General features: G+C 38.9%; 1 protein-coding gene across 1 annotated transcript in view; it reads right to left on the reverse strand.

Moving 5' to 3' along the window:
- LOC146317327 (BMP/retinoic acid-inducible neural-specific protein 3-like) overlaps positions 1-7,060 on the reverse strand; it is a 30,207-nt gene extending 23,147 nt beyond the window's left edge. Inside the window, exons 1-2 of the mRNA XM_084731877.1 lie at positions 6,543-7,060; positions 5,101-5,371 (exon numbers count right to left, since the gene is read on the reverse strand). Of these exons, the coding sequence (XP_084588003.1) occupies positions 5,101-5,339 (239 nt within the window). The 5' untranslated portion in view covers positions 5,340-5,371; positions 6,543-7,060. The remainder of the gene's footprint in view (positions 1-5,100; positions 5,372-6,542) is intronic.
- Between the last annotated feature and the right edge of the window lie 14,756 nt (positions 7,061-21,816).

The raw sequence follows: 21,816 nt of genomic DNA on the forward strand, positions 1-21,816 counted from the left end.
CGCTCTGAAAGCTTTTTTTTTTTTACAGAATATCCTGCAGATTAATTTTATCTGTTGGCTTTAGAAGCAGCATTTCATGTGAGTTTTATACTTTTTCTTAATTTAAGTTTCATATATACATGTATTTTGCTATATTTGTGTTTTTTTTAAAATATATAGTTGTTTATAAATATTAAAAAAGTTTCAATGCCTGATGCTATTTTGGTCAATAAATTGTTAAACAGTAAAATACTTTTAATTCTTATTCTAATCGACTCTTCTGTCAGTCATCATCTTGTTACAGTAGGTTTTTATTTATTTATTTATTTTGTACCTCAGTTGGGTCTCCATTTGGAGTCATCCTTAAAATCCTTAATCCCTAATCCCTAAAACCGCCTTTGGGTGAGAAATGTGAGCAGGGAGCTTACAGGTTGCAGGATCGACTGCTTCGGGGTAAAAAGACCCTCGAGTGTCAGCCAGCCAATACAGACGGCAGCAGCCTTCGACAGTTCGCTGCTTTGTCATCTTCAGTGATTTCCACTGATTATGGAGGGGGTTCGGAAAAGAAGGAGCCTCAAATCAGCGTGATATTGGGACATTTTTTGCAGCGGGTCCATTGCAAAAAATAAATAAATAAAAATGCAGGTGTCACTAAGAGATAAACACCACAACCTAAACAGCAGATCCCTGAGAGCAGATAATGGACCTATTGATTCATACACCTACAGACGCAGACCATAAAATATCTTTTCACTTTGGTAAACACTTGGCAACGTACACCAGAGAGAAGAGACACACAGTCTGGGGCCTGAAGCACTGATGAGGTACCTAAATGCTAAATATAATGGAAATTGAAATACCTCAAATACCTCAATAAATGCAGCCTAGTAACTCTAGATACAGTGGCTGAATATCGACAGATGCCAACTTCTGACAAAACCATAAACACAAAAATATATTTCTAATTCGGACCCTGTGGTATTTGCATGTTTTTACCTTAAATACGGAAAGATGTAGGACTGGAATGCATCGATCAACATTTTGGACAGGAACATAGGACACTGCAGGCCTTAAAAATGCTTCTAAGGAATATTTAGACTAAACCCATAAATGTTATTCAAGGAAAAGCACAAATAACACGATGGAAATGGTGGCAGTTAAACAAGGTCACATTAACCTTAATCACTCAAGATCACACAAAGATTATTCCCTTCAGCTGAAGGATATTTTGATTTTTTTTGCACTTAACCTTTATTTAAGTATGCAGCCAAATAGAAATGAACATATGAACAAATGTTGGTCACACTGCAAATGGAAGCATCACATCAGTCCATATTATTCAGGCTCCATTTGTAGAGGCATCACAGACACAGACATCCAATTAGCCTCATCCCAGCTGACATGTATACAGTCAGGCATAGATTTAAAGGGATAGTTCGCTCACCCTCATGCCGATTGAGGGTTGGGTTTATTTTGTTAGTTTGCAAATCACTGCTGGAGTTACACAGGAAAACAGTGTTGTAAAATCTCACAAACAATGGAAGTGAATGGTGACCAATTTTCAAATGTAAAAAACAACTGGACCAAGTCAAGTCCCAACATGCCGTTTGCACACCGTCACAACACACACACACACACACAGTGTGCACATCAACATGGCTCCAAGTTAAAGGTCTACAGTGAAGATTCAGGCTAAAAATATGGTGTAAATAACATTTTTTAGTCAACTTGGCATGTCGGGGCTTTAGGAGTCTGGGATTACACCAGACGAGCAGTATGCATTTTATGTTTTTATTCTGTTAGTTTTTATACATTTGAAAACTGGTCACCATTCACTTCCATTGTCTGGGAGATTCTACAACACTGTTTTCCTGCGAAACTCCAGCAGTGTTTTGAATTTGAATTTTTTGGGTGAACCATCCCTTTAACTGTAAACTCTAGGAACTGAAGGAGAAATGAAAACGAAAAACACGAAAAAGGGCAGGAGGGGGCAGGCACATCTGCAGACACCAACCCAAATCCATTTAGACTGCACCAGTCTTACACCTCTCCACCACTGGGATCATGGGGAGTTTGTGTCCTTAAGCAGCCTTGGCAGCTGTAATATTACTGGTGTCCATTTAGAGTTGAAGGCCTCAGTCCTTAGTCCGTCCCTCCAGGACTTCATGGGCTTTTTGGGGGATTGTTGCATCCTAATACGTCTGATTTCATGGCAGCTATTTAGAAACACTGCAATGCATGTTGTTTTCAGGTGTTTTTGCAAAGAAAATTGCAAAAAAAGGTTGCAATTTTAAATTATTTTCATCATTTTTTGTATAATTCATTAAAAATTGAAGGCAACTTGTTCCAGGGAGTCTGACTGTTATATCTAACCTCACCAAAAAGGCTCAAGATTACAAAAATTTATGTAAATGAAGAAGTTCACTTGGATGGATATTCCACAAAGAAGCAAAATCTTTTTGGAGCTCAAACTCAAAACCAGAACCAAATTATAAAAAATATAAGTGCACAGATCGTAAATAATAGAAACACTGAGTTGCTAGACATATTTTATATATATTGTGAGTTGTGTACTTATATTACCCCAAATATTTCCAACTGTTCAAACACAGAGAAATCTGTAATTTATTCCAGGTAGCCCTGCTTTTGCTGCTAACTACTGTTAGCTGGTTGCTATAACTTCTGCTAAAACACATAAAATCCATAGATGTACTGAGGAGAACTGGATACAGCACTGGAGGTGGGTCTCTGTTCCTTCCTATCAGAGCTGCTCAGCGGCGCATGAAGCCAACTTCTGCGTACGATTTTCCGGTCATGCTTCAGGCCCAGAACTAAGTGCAGTGGAGACTTCCTTCGACCGAGTGGTTAGCTTCTGGTTTAGCCCTCCGCCAATTTGAATGGTACGGAATGATTTGATCACATGGCTCTTCTAGACTCTCCAAATGTTTGGGCTCTAAAAAAACATATCCAACATTTTACAGCCACTGATTTCACAATGTAAGCTAATGGGAAAAAATATTTTTAGGCCACAGTGCATCACATAGTTTTGCAACTATGTCAAAGTCCTCATCCTGGGAGCTTCGATATGTCGAATACATCAGAGAGGAAGAAAGTTGACTCATGTAACTAAATGTAACGTGAATAAAACTTTTTTCATCAGCTTTGACAGTTTTTGCGGTTGCATAAAAAACCCTTCCATGATCTCATGCTACTTCATGATGTCATCAAACTACGCCCTTTTTAATTTGTTTTAATTTGAGAGAGACCCCCTTGTGGCAGAATGTACGTGTTTAAAGGCATAGTTCAACCAAAAATGAAAATTCATTATCTACTCACCCTCGTGCCGATTGAGGGTCGGGTTTAGTTTTTTAGTCCACAACATGTTCAAACACAGAAAAAACAACAGAATAAAAACATTGTCTGGAAGATTCTGCAACACTGTTTTCCTGTGAAACTCCAGCAGTGTTTTGCAGACTAACAAAATAAACCGAGCCTTCAAGAGGGTGAGTAGAAAATGACTGAATTTTCATTTTTGGGTGAATTATCCCCTATAATGTGTTTTCTGGTATAAACACATAAAGATACAGACAGATGTCTGTGTCTCTAATTTAGACAAAGTGCACTTCAGTGCAGAGTCACTGACAGGAAACAACTGTCCACCTCCAGCTGCAGAGGTCATTTTGAAACATCAGCAACAACAGAATCATCAAACGTCAGAGCATGAAGACAAAAAGCCGAGGCAGGAATAAATACTTGATTCTGTTCAGATGCCCGATCAGTTTTTAGCCAGGCTGCTTAAAGACAGGAGCAAAAGGGCACACTTTGCATCGCTACAGTAGTTCTTGAGATTTGCTCATCAGCTTGCAACTAATTCGGTGCAGGTGTGATACCTGCGAGGGCAACGTTTTCATTCCAAAACACTACAGCAGCTGCTTTCGCTGATTAGTTCCTCTCTGGCTCAAAGTGCTCATCAGTGAAATTATCCAGTGGCGGGTTGGGTGAAATGAAAACCTACAAACACTCGCAGCTCAAACATGAAACCCTTGAAAGAAACATGTAATAAATACACGCTAAAAGAACCCTACACACACAGTAAACACAGTGAGGGTTCGAATTACACAGCGGCTTTCGGGGGAACCCTATTTCCTGGTGTTCACAACTACTACATGGCCGCACATTCATCCATTCATTCATTCATTCTAGTGCTGCAGATAGTTAATACTGTCAATAACATTTCTTAGGTGCTACATAACAGCATCATAAGGCTACTGTTTCAAAGCTTCTCATATTCACGTCTTTAAGACTCACACATCACCTGGTAAAACAAATAAAGCTGAACATTGTTTGACAAACTAAAATAAAGAAAAATATGTCTTGCACTGTTTAAGACTTTTACAGAGCCTCATATCAGGTACCAACGTCTAATATTCATGAATGTGCACTAATGCGAAAACTTCTTGAATCAAAATTAACTGAGACATTTAGTTTTACGTAGACAAATGTTTGGAAATTTGAGTGTAATAAGAGAATCAACACGTTTTAAATGTCTCAAAGTGGGTTTTCGGGGGAGCTCATGTCCTTTTCGGGGGAGCCGAGCTCCCCTTACCTCCCCCGTAATCATAGATTGAATGTTTACTTTCAGAGTAGCTCATAAAACACTGCACATTTACAGTGTTACAGATTATATGTTGTTTTCTTGTATTTTTTTTTTCTTTCCTTAAACAGCGCAAGAAGTCTCTTTATTTGTAGTTAAAGAAAAAAACACAAGTTTACGAAACAATGTTTAACAAATATTCAGTTTTATTGTTTTTGCATGTGATGTGTGAGTCTTGACAGGATGTGCATGAGAGACAGAAAAACATTTCCTGTGTCCTTTGGTCCTTTTCATTTTTTTGCACCGATTATTCTTTTATTTGTTGTTATGCAGAGTCTATTAAATGTTACTGACAGTATTAACTGTCTGTAGTGGTAACAGTAGTACGGCTGCACTGCTGCACACTTACATGTATGCATGTGTGTAACATGTTTTAGTAGTGGCGTGCACTGTAAAATATGGCTCCCCCGAGAATACAGTACACAGACAGAGAGAGAGAGAGAGTGAGAGTTCTCCATCTGTCTCACCTGTAGATCTTGTATCTGGTGTTGAAGCCCTGCTGATACCTCTCCGCAGCCTCCGTGAACTCCAGCGACTGGTGGAAGGGCCCTTTATCCGACAGCAGCCAGCCCAGGGAGCCGGGGGCGGCGCCGTCGCCTTGCTCGGCCCCAGAGGTCCAGCGGCAGCAGCAGCAGAGCCAGATGCTGAGGGCCGCCCCCTCCCATAGCAGAGACAGCCGCTTATGACTGATTCTCTGATAGCTCATGCTTCACCCAGCGACACCTCATTCTCTCCGGACTGGGAGGAGGAAGAGGAAGAGGAGGAGGAGGAGGAGGAGGAGGAGGAGGAGGAGGACAGACCATGACAGTGTGACAGTTTCACATATTTTAGGGATGAAGAAGTAGCGCAGATTTGGACAGTAAGATGCATAGGGGAGACTGGGGATGGTTGGAACAGATAGTTTAGATGAGACAAACCAAATCTTAATTTGTTAAAATTATGAATGTCTGCTAATTTCCTTCTATCAAAAACAATTATTTAGGGCCTATGCTCAATCCGTGTGCAGATGTTACAGATGATATTCAATTTCTCTGTATTCCAGTGTAACACAGGAAGAATGGAGCAATTCTCACTGCAATAAAGTTTTATGTATGTAAAGTTTATTTATACAACATTATTTGCCTCACAGTGACTTGAGTATATTGAAAAAAGCAATGCACACTTGCATTTCTGAGAACTATCATTTTATATACCCCACAATTTACCTGTTTAAGTTGAAAAATACTGTGGTGTGTTTTGGGAAAGATTTCAACAAACTGGTGCAACCGTCCCCGCTTTATCAGCCATGACAGGACATCATGTTCTAGCTGGACACACTGACCTTGACTCATGACAACCATCACACTTAGAAATCACCAAAACAAAGTTTTTATCATTTACACAAAAGGTCAGGAAACTGTGACAAAAAATAAAGCCCATTTAAAAAAAACAAAAACAAACAACAACTTTAATATCTCCCAAATAAGTCGTGTTCTTCCTGGTGGGGACACGGTCTAACTGAGCATGTGCAGTGTGAGCACCTTCAGGCCTGCGGGGCAAAATCTGGCTCAAAAACCTCATTTCATGTGGCTGTGAGAGCTTGCAAAGAATTTTATTTATTGCTGCGTAATGGAAGTATGGCGTCAATAAAGCAATAAAGCCTCCCAGAATTCATCCTGATTTTGTCAAGCACTGAAGCTACCTAGCTGCCATTGTATATTTAATTTCTTTACAATTTAATTTCTGCTTGATTTCTGCTTTCAGAGGTAGTTACATTTACAACCAGCTCCTGTGTGAAACTCTGCTCTAGCATGTTGCTGATCTGAGAAATAAGACTTGTTGCAACCATCCCCTTGTTGCAACCGTCCCCAGTCTACCCTACATTTTCTCAGAGTGTTCAAATGTTTTATTACAGTGAAAAGACACTCACCTGATTCTCCTAAAGGGACCAAATGATGCGCTCTCAACAATAAGTGAACTCTTCCGATCTCTTCTCCTCTTCGAGAGCTGCGAGTGATAAAACCTCTCCAGTTCAGTGGTCCGGTCAAATTCGTTAAATTTGATCGTGATGAGTCTTTTTTTTTATGTTTCAAGCGCTACTCCAACTTGATTTCTGCTCTCGCTCAACTTTTATTCCGGGGTGACGATCCTCCCGCGTCCGTGCATCCACCCCGCTCCTCGGTGGGAAGTTGCAGCAGCAGGAGCAGCAGCGGCGGCGGTGGAGGTGGTGGAGGAGGTGGAGGCAGTTCATTCTGAGGATGCCCGCTCGGCCACGGAGATATTTCCAGAATGCAAAAAGGTAGACTTCACCATCCCGAGAGGAATCCCTTCATTTGCACAAGTATGATCCTTTAAGTTAATCTTAATAAATGTTGCGTGTGAGCAGTTGTCCCCCTCCTCTTCCTCCTCCTCCTCCTCCTCTCTGCAGTGAGAGCTGCTGGATGAATGCGCGCCTGCTTCCACACAGAGAGCTTTTCTTCCCCAGTCTCTTTTTTTTTTTTTCTTCACGAGTGAGATAGCAAAGAGGGCGAGCAAGTGCATCATGATGAGGGTAATATATACAGTCTGAGTGTGCTCAAGTTTTGGGGACAGCAGAGTGATGATGATGATGATGATGATGGTGCATCATTCACCATTACCTTCACATAATTCATCCTCATTATTCGCTATCACAGCGTGTTCCTCACATTAAAAGTGTTAAAAGGAGCCTGATAATAGACTAATTATCTCCCGCTGTCTTTTTTCCTCTGTTTCTTTTATTGTCCTGTGCCAAAGCTTCAGCGCGTGCAGCCGGCATGATGACTACATTGGCCCGCGTCGACCTCTCCCATGACGACATGCAACATCGCTGGATTCACCGGTGAGAATAATTACAGGCCATTATCGGGAAACAGGTTTCTTCGGTGATGGGATTCAGGTTCAGGAGTGCGCTCATTCTGCAGCCTTCAAGCATCATAATTTACCCGGAGGAGAAAAATAACAGTTTCTCTGAGTGAAACGGTCGCTTCAGTTCATAACTGCGCAAAAGACATGTTTGTCCTAACTTGTAAATAATACACTTTGAACACACAAAACATTTACTGTGGATGCGCGTTACTAAGGTTTGGTTTCACTTATAACAAATTTATTTTCCAAACTTTAAACTCCAGTTTTAAAATGCATTAAATTTAAACTCACACTTGAGGAGGTTTCACTTTTAATAACTGCCTTTTTCGAGATGGATTGAGCCAAATAATCAAGTTCCTTGAAGAAAGTTAAGAGACTGACACAACCCAATACTGTGTGCTGTTGTCAGTTTTTTTAATTTTACTTCTATTATTTGGCCACAATTAATCCAGCAAACGAGTTTTTCTCTAAAGAGGAGAAATTAAAACTTCAAAGCAAAGAAGTCTTCTTCAAAACAAAGTTAGATATCAAACAATTTAGATTGAACTTTTTAGCAAGGTAGCAAACAATGTAATATTTACTTTTAGCTAGCTAGCAAAAAGTATAAAGTTTTGTTATTTTTAACTTTTAGCTAAGAGTGGAATGTTCTGTTAATTTTTTAGCTAACAATGTAAAGATCTGCTAACTTTTAGTGAACAATTTAACGTTCTGTTAACTTTTAAGCTAACAATTTAATTTTCCTTTAACTTTTTAGCTAATAATGTAACATTATTGTGTAACATGTTTTTAGCTAGCTAGCAAAATGTGGAATGTTTGTGTTGCCTTTTTGCTAAGAATGTAACATTTAGTTAACTTTGTAGCTAACAATGTAACCTTGTGTTAACTTTTAGGTAACAATTTAACATTTTGTTAACTTTGTAGCTAACAATATAATGTTTTAGTAAGTTTGTAGTTTAAAATGTAACATTTTGTTAACTTTTTAGCTAGCCAGCAAAAACTTCCTAGGTCCCGACAGTGCTCAAATATTTTATTATTTATTTTAATATATTAACCCTACCTTAAACCCAAAATATCCATACTGAGTAAACATTTTAATTTTGGTTGAAATCATAAACTTGTGTTTACTAAATATAAATTAGTTTTTAATTGTACAACTGAGCTGTGCTTAATCTTTAATCTGGATTAATTTGCTTTAAACCAAATTTTGCTAAACTCTGATTTGTAGATATAATTACTTTTTGATGGCACAGCTCATCTAACGGTATTTCCCAGTGACAGTGATGGGTGAGACAGGTGTAGGAACAGATGCTGATGTGGATCTTTTTTCCCCCCACCTGCCTTCCTTGTAGCAACATCACAACTACTTGACACACACACTTGACAAATCTTTCAGAAATGGGAAAGCTGAGTGACGTTAGAGGAAAGTTAGCTGCCACAAGCCTCCAAATTATGGTTGAGGACAGAGCAGAGGTGTGTGTCGCTGTGTGTGTGTGTGTGTGTGTCTGTGTCTGTGTGTGTGTGTGTGTGTGTGTGTTTGGGGGTCGACAGGTACAGCAGATGAATCTCTAATTAGACTCTAGTGTCTGCTCTCTGGGGGCTACAATAATGAAAGAAGCTAAATTCCCGAGTCAGAAGTTGTTTGATGTTGGTGCAATTATACTGTATGTTTGCCAGGAGAATCCTTTGTCTTGCTCTTTCAAGTTGTCTTGTCATTACACTCGTCATTCACACTGAAAACCTGACTGACAAAGGCCTCTCTGTGTTAAATGGACTGTGAGGAGGGTGTCTGTTATCCACGATGGGGTTGAATCAATAGCTTGCTTCCATTGATTCCCTTTTGCTTTAGCTCAAATTTAGACGGTCAACTCAATGCGGCGGGGGGTCACATCTTGAAAGCCTAAATAGCTGCAGTCGCCGTCGATGCTGCTGACAGTCGACGTCTCAATCAACATTTAAAATTTAAAGCGCAGGGGCAGTTTATCTTTTAATCTTTCAAGAGGAGGATGTGCCTCCCCAGGTGGCTGATCTTGGCATTTGGGACATCTGTAATGATAGTGAAGCCGGTGTTTGCTTGTGCAACAAAAGGAACACATTAAATATTCCAACTTGTAATTTGTGTGGAGAAAAGGAGAGGAGAAATGAAGGAGGCTAAATGAGCTTCTCCCTGCGGGCTGCAGACTGTTATAGTCTCTTGAAATCTGGGTCTTTGTTGTCTGTGTGTGCTGTAATTGAAAAGTTCCAGCCCCCCGTTTCGCTCTTCCTTTGCTTTCCTCTCGCTCGCTCTATCCTAGTTTCCCCAGTCTGACATCCCTAACTTCCCTTTTCCACCACCCCAACCAGCAGGCTCTCCTTTTCTCTTTCAGCGTCTTTGCATCTTCTCTCTATTTGAATTCTCTGTCATCTCTCGTTTGACTCATTCCCTCCCCTCCCCCCGCCCTCCCGGTCCCCTCCCTCTTCCCTCCTGCTCCCTCCTTCCCTGCTGAGCTTTAGGACGAATGTAGCCGATTTTGATCATTTGGGCCCGAACCCTCCGCTGAATCAGCCTCCTCCAGCAGATGAGAAAAGGGGCGGAGGAGCTCGAGGAAGATGATGTGAAAGGGCCTGACACGGCGGCGGTGTTAATATGCCTGAACACATATGCCTCCAGCCCGTTAACATGCAATGTGCCAAAGTAATCACAAGTCAAAAATGACATTGTGATTTTTCTTCCACGGTGGGAAGTGAAGGGAGAGCAGTTCAGCTGCACTTTAATGTGACATGAAGGCTTTGACATAAAGCAGGAGGGTTTCTTTAAAAATCTACTCTGATACAATTGACCCCTCGCTAAGCACCGCCCTCCTTAGTTACTGTTGCTAAGCCTGCCAAACTTTCCATTCTCGCACTGCAATTATGCAGTTTACAGTGATAACGGTGGCAGATTTAACATAGAAATTGGGAGTGATTGTTGAAACGCAAGGTCTTTGAATCCTTACAGAAGTAAACAAAAGCAGATTTTCATTTCTAGCTGACAATGGTGGATTTTGTCGGCTAAAATAATGACTCACAAGCAGATTTGTGTAGCTGGCTGATGTGAGCTAATCAGTCCCTACAGGATTTCACAGCAGGTTTTCTAAAAAGTTGCAATGCATGTTGCTTTTAGGCATTTTTTGCAATGAAATTGCAGGAATGAGCAAAAATTGCGAAAGAAAGTTATGGGTTTTTTTTGGATGCTTCATTAAAAATCAAAGGCAACTTCTCCCAGGGAAAAACCACACTCTGTTCTGAATGTTCTAACTAATCTCACCAAAAAGACTCAGACTTACAAAAATAAAAGAAATCTCTTGTGTTTGTAAATGAAGATGTGCACCAGAAGCAGAATCTTTTGGAGCTCAAACTCAGTCAAATGTCAATAACAGTGACAAATGTGTTCTTTTCAGTACGCGAGACAAAAAGAAAAAAAAAAGAATCCAACACCATAACAGATAATTAAACAAAACATTACACATGTACGTCTCAATGAACGATGTTTACATTGGGGGGACTGCTGTGATTGGTGGAACTCGTGGGAAGCTACAATCATTGGTCAAATTTGCGGAAAAGTTGCAAGAAGAGTTTAGACAACATCGCAAGGTTGCACAGAAATTGCGGGGATGGGTTGAATTTGCGAGAATTGTTGCGATTGCAACATCATCAACATCAACAAGAACCCTGTGAAAGTGTTTATGTAGAGTTAGCTAACAGCTGCGTACATGATATAACATTAATGCTAACAGACTGAGGCTAAAACTAGCTTACATCTCAACAAACACTGGTCAGATGATGAAATACAGCAAGTATATCTACATGACAGATGACAGAAATACACTCATTAATGTGGGAAAAGGAAGTGCAGGACCTTGACTAGTGCAGCGGATCTTGAGACGGGTCACCCAGCCAGACCCGACAAAAGAGATGCAGAGAAATGGAAAGCTTGACAACCCTAAGGTAGGTAACCTATGATTGGGCAGTTGCTGCTTAGAGGCGGGGCTAAGCAAATGGGTCAATTTCAAATTGTTAAAAATGTAGTCAGTCACTGAATCCAAGTATCACAATATTCAAGTCACATACAAAACAAATCCAGTCTTCATATTTCAAAAGAGAGACATAGGAATTGTGAACAAAACTTCACACAGAGAACCAACAAACTTATTATATATTAAACTAAAGGCTCTGAAATTTGAAGATTTGGTTGACTTTAAAAAAGAGAGAAATAAAAAACAATTATTACCTGAAAGTATCCAAAAGTTGTTTCAAAAGAAACAAAGAAAGTCAGCAAGCCTTTAGATGTTTTTATGTTTCTAAAAACCATTAGTGAGGACCAGGGCCAAATTATATTGTATCTCAGTTAAAGCCTGTATTAAAAGTAATTTATTGATAAAATATGAAAATGGATGATCAGATTGTAATACTGACATAGAGGACAACGTACAGGAACTTAAAGTGTATAAGATGTTTTTTGTGTTTGTTGTTATTTTGATTGTCGTGTTTGCCTGTTTTGTTTTGTTGTTGATTGCTAAATATGATGTGCTGTTGAAAGTTGAGCTGTAGCTTCAGCCTGCACCTCAGTCGGACTGCAGAAGTGTCTGAGTCATGATAAATTACTTTACTGTTATGTTTTTCACTGCATTATTTAAGTATCTGCTATTTTCTGAGGCCATGCATTTATTTACATGAATTTGTAGATTTATACGTGATGGTCTTATTTCTTTGTGCAGACCTAAATAAATTCTAAATTCTAAAAAGTAATGTTATTTGATGACTTCTTGTTCATTTTGGATGACCTCAAAACCAAATATGATGAAACTGTTGAGCCTAACAGAATGTTTAATGTTTATTTATGTTTATTATTTGTTAGCATTGTTAGAAATTGGTCTGTGTAGCTAAAGATAGTGGTTGTCAGTGTTGCTAATATTAGGGGTTGGTCTGAGTAGCTAACATTAGCGGTTTGCCTGTGTAGCTAATGCTAGCAGTTGCTCTTTCTTTCTTGGATGATGACAGTATTTTCACAGTTGAAGGCAGAACTGTCACTGAAGTGTGATGTTGACAAAATAATGTTGAAATTTCCACCCGGTGAAGCATTTTTTCACCAGAGGCCATGATGGAAAGATTAGCTAGTTTCACTGAGACCAGAGTGAAGTTGTGTGTCTTGTGAAGGGTGCGCGCTGTGCATGGTAGTATATCGTTTACCCCAATTTTTATTAAATGTATCTGTAATCTGATTACATCTTTTTTTCTGTAAAGTAACCCTTTTTTGATCCTAATTACACAATCCCATTAAATGTAATCCATTACTCCCTATGCCTGCATATCAGTAGCATTGCCACGGTGTCCTTTTTTCCAGCTGAGAAACATTTCCAGTCTGACTCAGAGAAACGTATGCATGTGTTTGTGATGAGCAGGCTGGACCACTGCGACTCTTCCAAACAAAACAATCCATAGATCACAACTCAGCTGCTCAGCTCGGGTCTTAACCCGGACAAAAAAGATCCACCTGCTGTGTTCAGAATTAATTTAAAATCTTACTCCTGGTTGCAGGTCAGAGCCCCTCAATACATCTCAGACATGTTGTCGGTTTATAACCCCAGTAGATCTCTCTGGTTACAAAGTGGAAATCTCCTCCGTACGCCTGCAGCGCTCTCAGAGTCCGGCGAGGAGGCTTTCACTAGTCTTTTTATGCTCCCTGAGAAGGCAACAGTTTGCCTGCTGACGTTGGACTCGACACTTTCAACACTGATTTCTTAAAACCAAACTAAAGACATCCCTCTTCACTTTTCTTAAATGAACACTTAAACGGTTTTCTCGCCTGTATGTATTTTTCATGTGTACGTGTGCATGAATGTCCTTGTTTATTTGACATTTTGCTGTTTTGTTTTTTACATAAAGCACTCAGAACTACTTTTGTAATGATATGGTGCTGAACAAATACATTTTGAACTGAACGGAATCAAATTTTATTGCATTTCTACCATATTCTGCCAATAAATCCTCATAAATCTTAAATGTCAGCTGGTTTCACACAAGTTTGTCGTTTTAACTTTAACAGCAAAAGTATATGGTGTGGTGTCTTTACCAGTGGTGGAAAGAGTACTGAAAATCTGTACTCAAGCATAAATACTGTGACATTACTAAAATATTACTCAATTACAAGTAAAAATACTGTTAGAAAAATATTTAAGTAAAAGTAGAAAATACTTTTCTGAAAAACTACTCAGAGTATTAGTTACTTTTAACCGTTGATGTCTAATACAGTCAAAGAGATTATAAAACTTTTTTCAGATTTTTTTTGTTTTGTTTTGTATTTTTTTTCTCATTTAAGTTTTAGTTTCTTTTTCAATATATGTCTCCATCAGACAAAACAATGCTGAATGAGGTGCACTTACAGCCATTTAGAGACTATTGATTAAATATTAATGAAAACACTTTTAATTGGTTAAATTCACTGTGCTGATTAATTGATTAATGATTAATCATTAACATCCTCACTCCAAACCTGCTGTTGTTGCTACAGTGTTTAGTTTTTCGTCCTTGTTTTCATTGGTCAAAGTTTGGATATTAATTCAATTTGCTCTCAGTACTTAATCATAATTTCAAAAGTAACTAAGTAGATTGCATAGTGTAATGAACACTTAAGTATGAGTAAAAGCACACTTTTGAAAATCAACTCATAAAAGTAAAGTACCCCAAAAAACTATTAACAGTAATTAGATATTTGTAATTTGTAAAGCTACTGTCACCCCTTGTGTTTACAACATGTTTCTGCAGGCTGCAGAATGGATAAATAAATTAGTCAGATATATTCTTTTTCAGTTTACTATTAGGGAAAACAAAAACACATTTTAATTAGAAGGCATTAAAAAAACAAAATAGCAAATCAATTAGCTAATCAGAAAATCTGAAAAACACAAAATCTGAACAAAGTGAAAATATTTAGCGCATAATAAAATCAACCAAAGCTTAATAATATTGAGTCTGAAGGGTGGATAAGAAGTGGAAGATGGTGTGCTTTTATTTTAATGCTGTATGGAAATGAATGGACACAGGTGGCTGACTGGAACAGGGGGAAAAAAACAGCTAAAACATGGCAAAGGACAAAACCTTTGTGCCTGATTGTACCAATTAAAGAAGACTTATTATGCACAATTATTATATTACGTGCTATATTCCTTGTCTTTTATCTTGACTGAAGCTGGAGCCCAAGAGGCGGAGAGTGAAAAGAGCAGAATTTGTGTTAACTGATTAACATCATCAGTTGCTGCCTCCCTTCAGTGCCTCGGTGTCAAAAAAAAAAAAAAAAAAAAAAAAAAAAGGAAAGATCTCTGCCTGAGAAGGAACAGATGAATGGTTGAATGGTGGTATATTTTCCTTTGTGAGTCGAGACTGAAATTCACGAGTGCTGAATTTCTTTCAACCGTTCAACAATCAACCGTAATAAGAGTCTAAGTTCATGGTGACTGCTCGACTTCTAATAAGAAAAGAGCTTTAATTTATACTTTCAATCTGCTGCTATTTCAAAGCATTACAGCAGTGTAATAAAATATGTCAATAGGTGTCTCACAAGGATCTGGCTGTTCTGTGTGTGCACCCTCGACAAAATATCACATTTTTAAATCTTTCACTGTCAAATATGCTCAGCAACAAGCAGATATTATTTCAAAAAACTTATCTCACTTGCAAAACGCTTTGCACTCATTCTGTCTAAACTAAATTTCAGTTATATAACGAGGAAATGAAGAATTAAATGGCTATTTAAGAACTTTTCATTATTCTCTAAGTGCAGTAAATTTACCAGCCAGCTTCTCCATATTGATGACATTTAAAGAGGTATAAGAAACACAGTGAGACACAGTTTCTGTATTTGTGTCCTCTCTTGAACTCTGGTGACTGCATGGACTCTCCAGAGAGAGAGAGAGAGACCTTCATTTACATAATGTCAAAGAAAGAAGTTCGGTTTCTTTTTTATTAATTTTCCTGCCTAATTACTTTTTCATTGCACAGTAACTATGGCTGTAACTTACCCATAAGAGAATTTGAACTTAAAGCTTTGTCAGTAATTTAAAGTTCTGACATAGCCTAAAGGTTACCTCTGCATAAATTATTTATATTCCTCCAAACAAAAAAGGTAAAATAACACACAAATGAGATAATAAAGGTGTGTGAAAGGAGTCGTTTGTGGGGAATTCAGTTTGTTGCTTGAGACTGTGTTATGGAGCTCTAATGCCAGCAGCACAGACAGGATAATAACTGATGGACGGAGCGTCTGTGACGTCACCCCGAGGTTTCTGAAGAGTTAATGTGAAGCTCACAGTGTGGTGGCTCCAGCTGTCGCCAATGTGGCAGTGCCTGACTCCTAAAAATGGGCAAAGAGGTGGAGTGTGTGTGGAGCTTAGGCAGGCGAATGAGGCCACTAATGGCCCTTTTCCACACACACTGGCCTGGTTTGACTCGGGTTGACTCGGCCCATCAGCGCAACATGGCAGGGGTTTGCATTTCCATTACCTCCTGAAGACGAGCACGAAGAAGGCTCAAGTCAAGCAGCTGTAAAGCGGTGGATAAACTATTCATATACATCTATCCTTCACAATAAAAGTCCCCTGTTGTTTTGTTATTTAAACGCTTTTATTATGAAGCAGCGCAAATGGGAAATCTTTTCATTTGGGAAGTTCATCAGCAGTAATTTAACATGCGGAGAGAATATAAAACCTTAAAATAAAGCAGATACCTGAAAGTACAAACAACAACACAGGTGGGAAACTATATTTCAGAGTATCACAACACTCACTTGTCTGAGAGGAGAATGGATGACCAGAAGTCACCGCAGCCCGCTTGGAGGGGGGTCGGGCTCACGTTGGCCCCACTCCAGAGTAGGTCCATCTCGGGCGTGGTAATGGAAATGTATGGAAATGTAAATTAGTGCAGCACGGGTTGACTCGGCACGGCTAAAAGCGCCAGTGGAAAAGCCCCATTTCAGGTTTAAGGATGCAGCGTGTTTATCCCAGAGATGTGCTTGAACAGTTTATCAACTCGAGCCTCTTCGTCTTCAGGTGAAAGACACGCCTTCAAGTGGGTAGCCCTGTTGTCATGGAAATTAAAACCCCTGCCATGCTGGGCTGACGGGCCGTGTCAACCCGAGTCAAAGCAGACCAGCTCTGTGTGTGGAAAAGGGCCATAACTGTTGAGATGAGAAGATCAAACTTACTGTTACATGTGAGGGCGGAATTAATCTTCTCTAACTCTCAGCAAAGGCTGAGCTACTCTTTAAAAGTGAAAATAATAATCATTATAAGTATATTCCGTATTTATACTGCAGTGCTCTGCTGACTGACTGCATAATCCTGTGCAATAACTTAATTGTGCAATAATTCTACTTGTGCAATAACTGTCATACAGCATTTCTGTTTACACTGACATATATTTTTGTATCATGATGCACTTTGTGTACATAATTATTATTTTTCTTATTTCTTGTTCTATATCTCTACTTCTATTCTATCACACTATATATTTATAACAGTATATTACTGTTTGGGAAAACTTTACTGTATATATTCTATTTTATTATCTATTATTGCAATTTTGTCTCTATATTTGGTAAACTGTACAGATTTTTGCACACCTTGCCAGATTTTATTTAGTTTTTCTTTCAATTGCAGTGTGCAATATATATTTTTTTCTGCTCTTGAAAGGAGCACCTGTAATGTGAACAGTTTCCCCCAAGAGATTCTGATTCTGATAAGTATATGAAATCATAATTTACAGGAATTCAGTGTAATAAACATGTTGGCTCTAAAATAAATTGATTTGCATGTGCAGATTGCATTATGTTATGCTTGTTTAGTTTTCTGAGAAATAATAGTGCAATAATTAGTGGTTTATGAAAAGTGCCACCACTTTATTAGAGTTCTCATAAGCAACAGATTAAACTCAGAGTCAATAATAATTACACCAGCAAGACCATCAAGTGTGTTTTTGCACATATGTACAGTGTCATTGAAAGGCACCAATCATCCTCAAGTGTATTAATCAGTGCTGGTATCGTGAGGCTATTTAATGGATAGAGAGGCAGTTTTATTTCCTGAGTGGGGTTACTGTTTGTGTACACAGATGTTCACGTCTTGTTGTGTGACAGGCTTTCAGTATTCTAGGTCAGCCTTCCAATGCTCCAGTGTGACTCAAGAATGAAAGGGCATGTACAGGGAAGAAGCAAAAATAGCAGCTGGGCCACAGAAGCCAAAGCTTTGACAAAGCCTCGGACATGTGTGTTCCCTGACCTGAATAACCAAGAGAGCCGCGGAGCGCTCGGCCAGGTACAGCCCAGTCCTGTCGGAAAATAGCACTGTTTTTCTTTCATATCCATCGGCTGTTCACTGCCCAAACTAACAGTAAGAGCAGTGATGGGAAGGTTACTTTTAAAATGTATTCCAGTATTGAACACAGGGAATTTATAACATATTCCAAATACTCTGGAGTACTTCTGGAGTACTTTAAAGCTCATTTGTCTGAGTCTGAATGCAGTTAAGTTGTTTTTGGGAGTGACTTCACTATTCTCACAGAATGACACACCGTCACATACGTTCAAAGAATATCGCCAGCCCGGTCTCACTCCAGACTCGTCAGATCCTGGTGATTCGTTTTTGCACCTTGGCGACTCATACAGACACAAACTGTACCTGAAACCAACTGAAACTGACTTCAGTATGAAAACTTGTATAGGGATGGGCATTGAGACACTTTAGAACCGGTTCCAAAATCACAAATCCATCAGCAGCATTAAGACATTGTATTTTTGATTCCACTATCGATCCCTGCACTAATTAAACTTGCACATATGCATGTATTTTTGGTTCGTACTTACTGATATATTTTACTACTGTACACTGTGTGACGTGAAATATTACCTTAACCTCTTCCAGTGTATCCTGGACACTGATAACAATAATCTAAAAAACAAAACAAAACAGCATTTACCAACAACTGTACATTAAAAACACGTAACATTTGTATTCTGGAACATAAAATAGCCTGAGAAGTTGATCCCATCGAGGCCCAATGCCGACAAAATTCTGTCCAAAACCAACCCGAACCTGACCCTCAGCAAACCGATTTACAGCCCGACATTCTTCTTAACAAGCTTCCCTAAACGCACCAAACAGCAGGAGTTTTCAGTGACAGGGACAATACATGCAGGGAAATAGAACTGGCAGCAACCAAATTTGGGAGAAAAATGAAAATAAATAAACAAATAAATAAATATAGTGCAGCCCAACGTGAGCCTGTGAAATATGTGAGAAAGTAGGCCCAACCCGACCCGAACCCATCGGGTCCCGTCGGATATTTTTTGTGCCTAAACAGTTTCACGTTGTTTATCGCCTCTTAAAGGAGCTTTCTGGCTGATCATATTTGTGGCTAATTAGTGATATCAGCAGTTTAGCCAGCTATTTGTGAGCCAAACTCACAAGCAAGTTAAATCAAATTTTAAAATCCCAAGAGCCTCATTAGGATGACAAAAAGAACTTGAAGGTACCTCACGGTGCTTCTTCAAATTGAACGTACAGTCAGAAATGGATGCAGAAAGTAGCTTGATTGATGCGATTTGTTCTGCACTGCACTGTAAAAAAGACCCTCTTGACCATGTGTGCAGATAAAGGACCAATATGTAACATTTGCATGTCTAAAAATGAGCACTGCAGTCCAAATAATGAGTTGTAGCCACAGACCGTATTTAAAATAGGTCGAAATCTTATTTAATACACCTTGCTTCATCTTGCCCAGACTCCAGGAAGCTCATTTAACCTTTAAGCTCCATTTAACCATTTAACATGATAAACAACTACTGCATCTAAAAGATTATTGATGATTGTTGTCATTTTTTGCTTAAAGTAACCAAGACAAAAGAAACATGTCCTTTATTTGAATCAGTGCAATTCAGGGCAAAGAGGCAGAGCAAGTGAGCTCCTTTAAGTACCAGAGGACTGTGATGGACCAGTCTGAGGAAATTTGATGTCAGCCAATGCACTTTAAACAGAGTATACCAATCCCTAATTGAGAGTATTCTCACATGTTGTGTCCTGGTTTGAGTAACCCGAGTGTCTAAAGCAGGACAAAGCTTTCCAAAGTAGTTAAACTGGGCAGAACAATTACGGGCCGCAAACAAACCCAGCTGTCCCGTCATCATGGCAGAGCTGTCCAGCGTCTAAGTAGAAACATTTTAGATGATCACAGCCGTCCCATAAATCACTACTTTAAGCTTCTGCCGTCAGGACAAAGGTACCGAGTCCTCTGAGCAAAGAAGAACATCTGCAGAAAATCATTTATTCCTGATGGCATAAAATATCTTAATCAGTAAGAATGGGCACTTTCTGAAATCAGCCCACTTTACATCTATTTCCTGTTTGTCTGAACCTCAGCTCAGTTTATGAAGCACCTGCTGCTCTATTTAATGTAGCTCCTCCTGTGCTGATATTAGATATAATAACAATTAATCAATGATCAATTAATCTGTCATTTATTCTATTATTATTTAATCGATCATCTGAAATTTCATTGATTTCCTACCAAATAAACATCTGAAATGTATATGTTTAACAGGCTACACTCTTAGAAATAAGGGTTCCAAAAGAGTTCTTCCTAAATGGCTGTGGTTCTACCGAGAACAGTTTGCGTTTAAAAGAACCCTTTTTGGAAGACAGGGTTTGTCAGGGGTTCTTTGTAAGACTAATGCATTAAGAAGAGTTCTTTAAGGATTGTTGAACTCCTGGGAGAACTCTTTCATCAAGAGTGATGAAGAGTGATTTATGATGTATTACAGTAAATATATCCCTTCAAGTAATATATTTTTAAAGACAGTAACTGTGTCCACCACCATTAAAAACTGCAACTGTTCTCTAAGTCCATATTTTAAATATTTGTATTCCAAATTCTTCCCAAGTCTGAGTCAGAGCTACAGCAGAGCTGACACACCGTTTTGTTCACTCACTGATTTACTAAACAAAAACAAAAGCCTGTGCAGGAAAACTAATCAAACCAGTTATTTTAATAAATCTCAGCATTGAGATCATGTTTAATGTGCTGAAACGGCTGCTAATGTGCCTCAGCCCCCTCACACTCGCATGGATGCGTGGGGGGGGGCATTTGCTGTTTGGTTTCCAAACATCTTTTCTACAATGCCTGTCCAATTACTCACACTAGAGAGGTTTCGGTCCAATCGCTGTCTTCACTCCAGGGTTAAATGGAATTAGCAAAGCCAGGACCTCATCATCATCCGTTCCATTTTGTTCGCACTTTCACATTCACCACCTGCCAAGTTACATTGCCTTTCCATTTTGGAGAGACTTTCAAAGAACAATGGGCACACAGAACACAGCATGGCCATGATCTGCTCAACACTGTGCTCATCAGCCACAATTCATTCTTTTACAATAAAAGGTGCAGAAGAAGTAATTACTCGGTAAAACACATTTGTAGTCGGGGGGGCGACGCTACAGCGTGTTATCAGTTGAAACAGAGAGAAGTCTTTGGGAGATGCCAGAGCTCTTCAGCAAAATTAGTAATTTTTATGTCATTTCAACAGAGCTGCTGCCAAGCTTCATGTGCATACTGTCACAGACACAAAGCCCTGCTCAGGCTTGGAGAGTAACAGATTACATGTAACAGGATATCATGTAATTAGGATACTAGAAGAAAATATCAAAAAATATTCATCTGGATATCAGTGATCAGTTACAGAGAAAGAGACATAATCAATTTACAGATACATTTAGTAAAAATGACAATTATTACCAGGATTAAAATTTTAAAACACATTTTAAAATATAGAATAATATATTGTCATGTGCAGTGTGCATACATTACAACACTGAGTAAAACCAGCTAATCTTACAGTCAGTTCATTATCATGGCCTCACTGGGAGGAAATTTCAAATTTATTTTTATCCCTAAATCAGTAAAGAAGATCAGCATCACAGTTCAGAGACAGTTCTGCCTTCAGCCGAGAAAATGCTGTCATCATCCGAGAACTCAACATTTAATTTATAGAAATATTTACAGGAAAGATTGACTGCTAACATTAGCTGCACAGAACAACCGCTAATGTCAGCTACACAGACCAACTGCTAATCTTAACCACATAGAGCAACCACTAATGTTAGCTACATGGAACAACTGCTAACATTAGCTTCAAGACCATCTTATAATGTAAGTTCACTTCATAGAATGTTCTGCTGTTGCAGAATGAAATGATTTAAGAATAGGGCTTAACAAATATTTTGTGTGAATTGTTTTTATTTATTGTTAATTTATATTAT

Source organism: Lutjanus erythropterus, chromosome 12 (genome assembly GCF_056507025.1).
Source record: "Lutjanus erythropterus isolate fLutEry1 chromosome 12, fLutEry1.hap2, whole genome shotgun sequence".
Lineage (NCBI taxonomy): Eukaryota > Metazoa > Chordata > Actinopteri > Lutjaniformes > Lutjanidae > Lutjanus > Lutjanus erythropterus.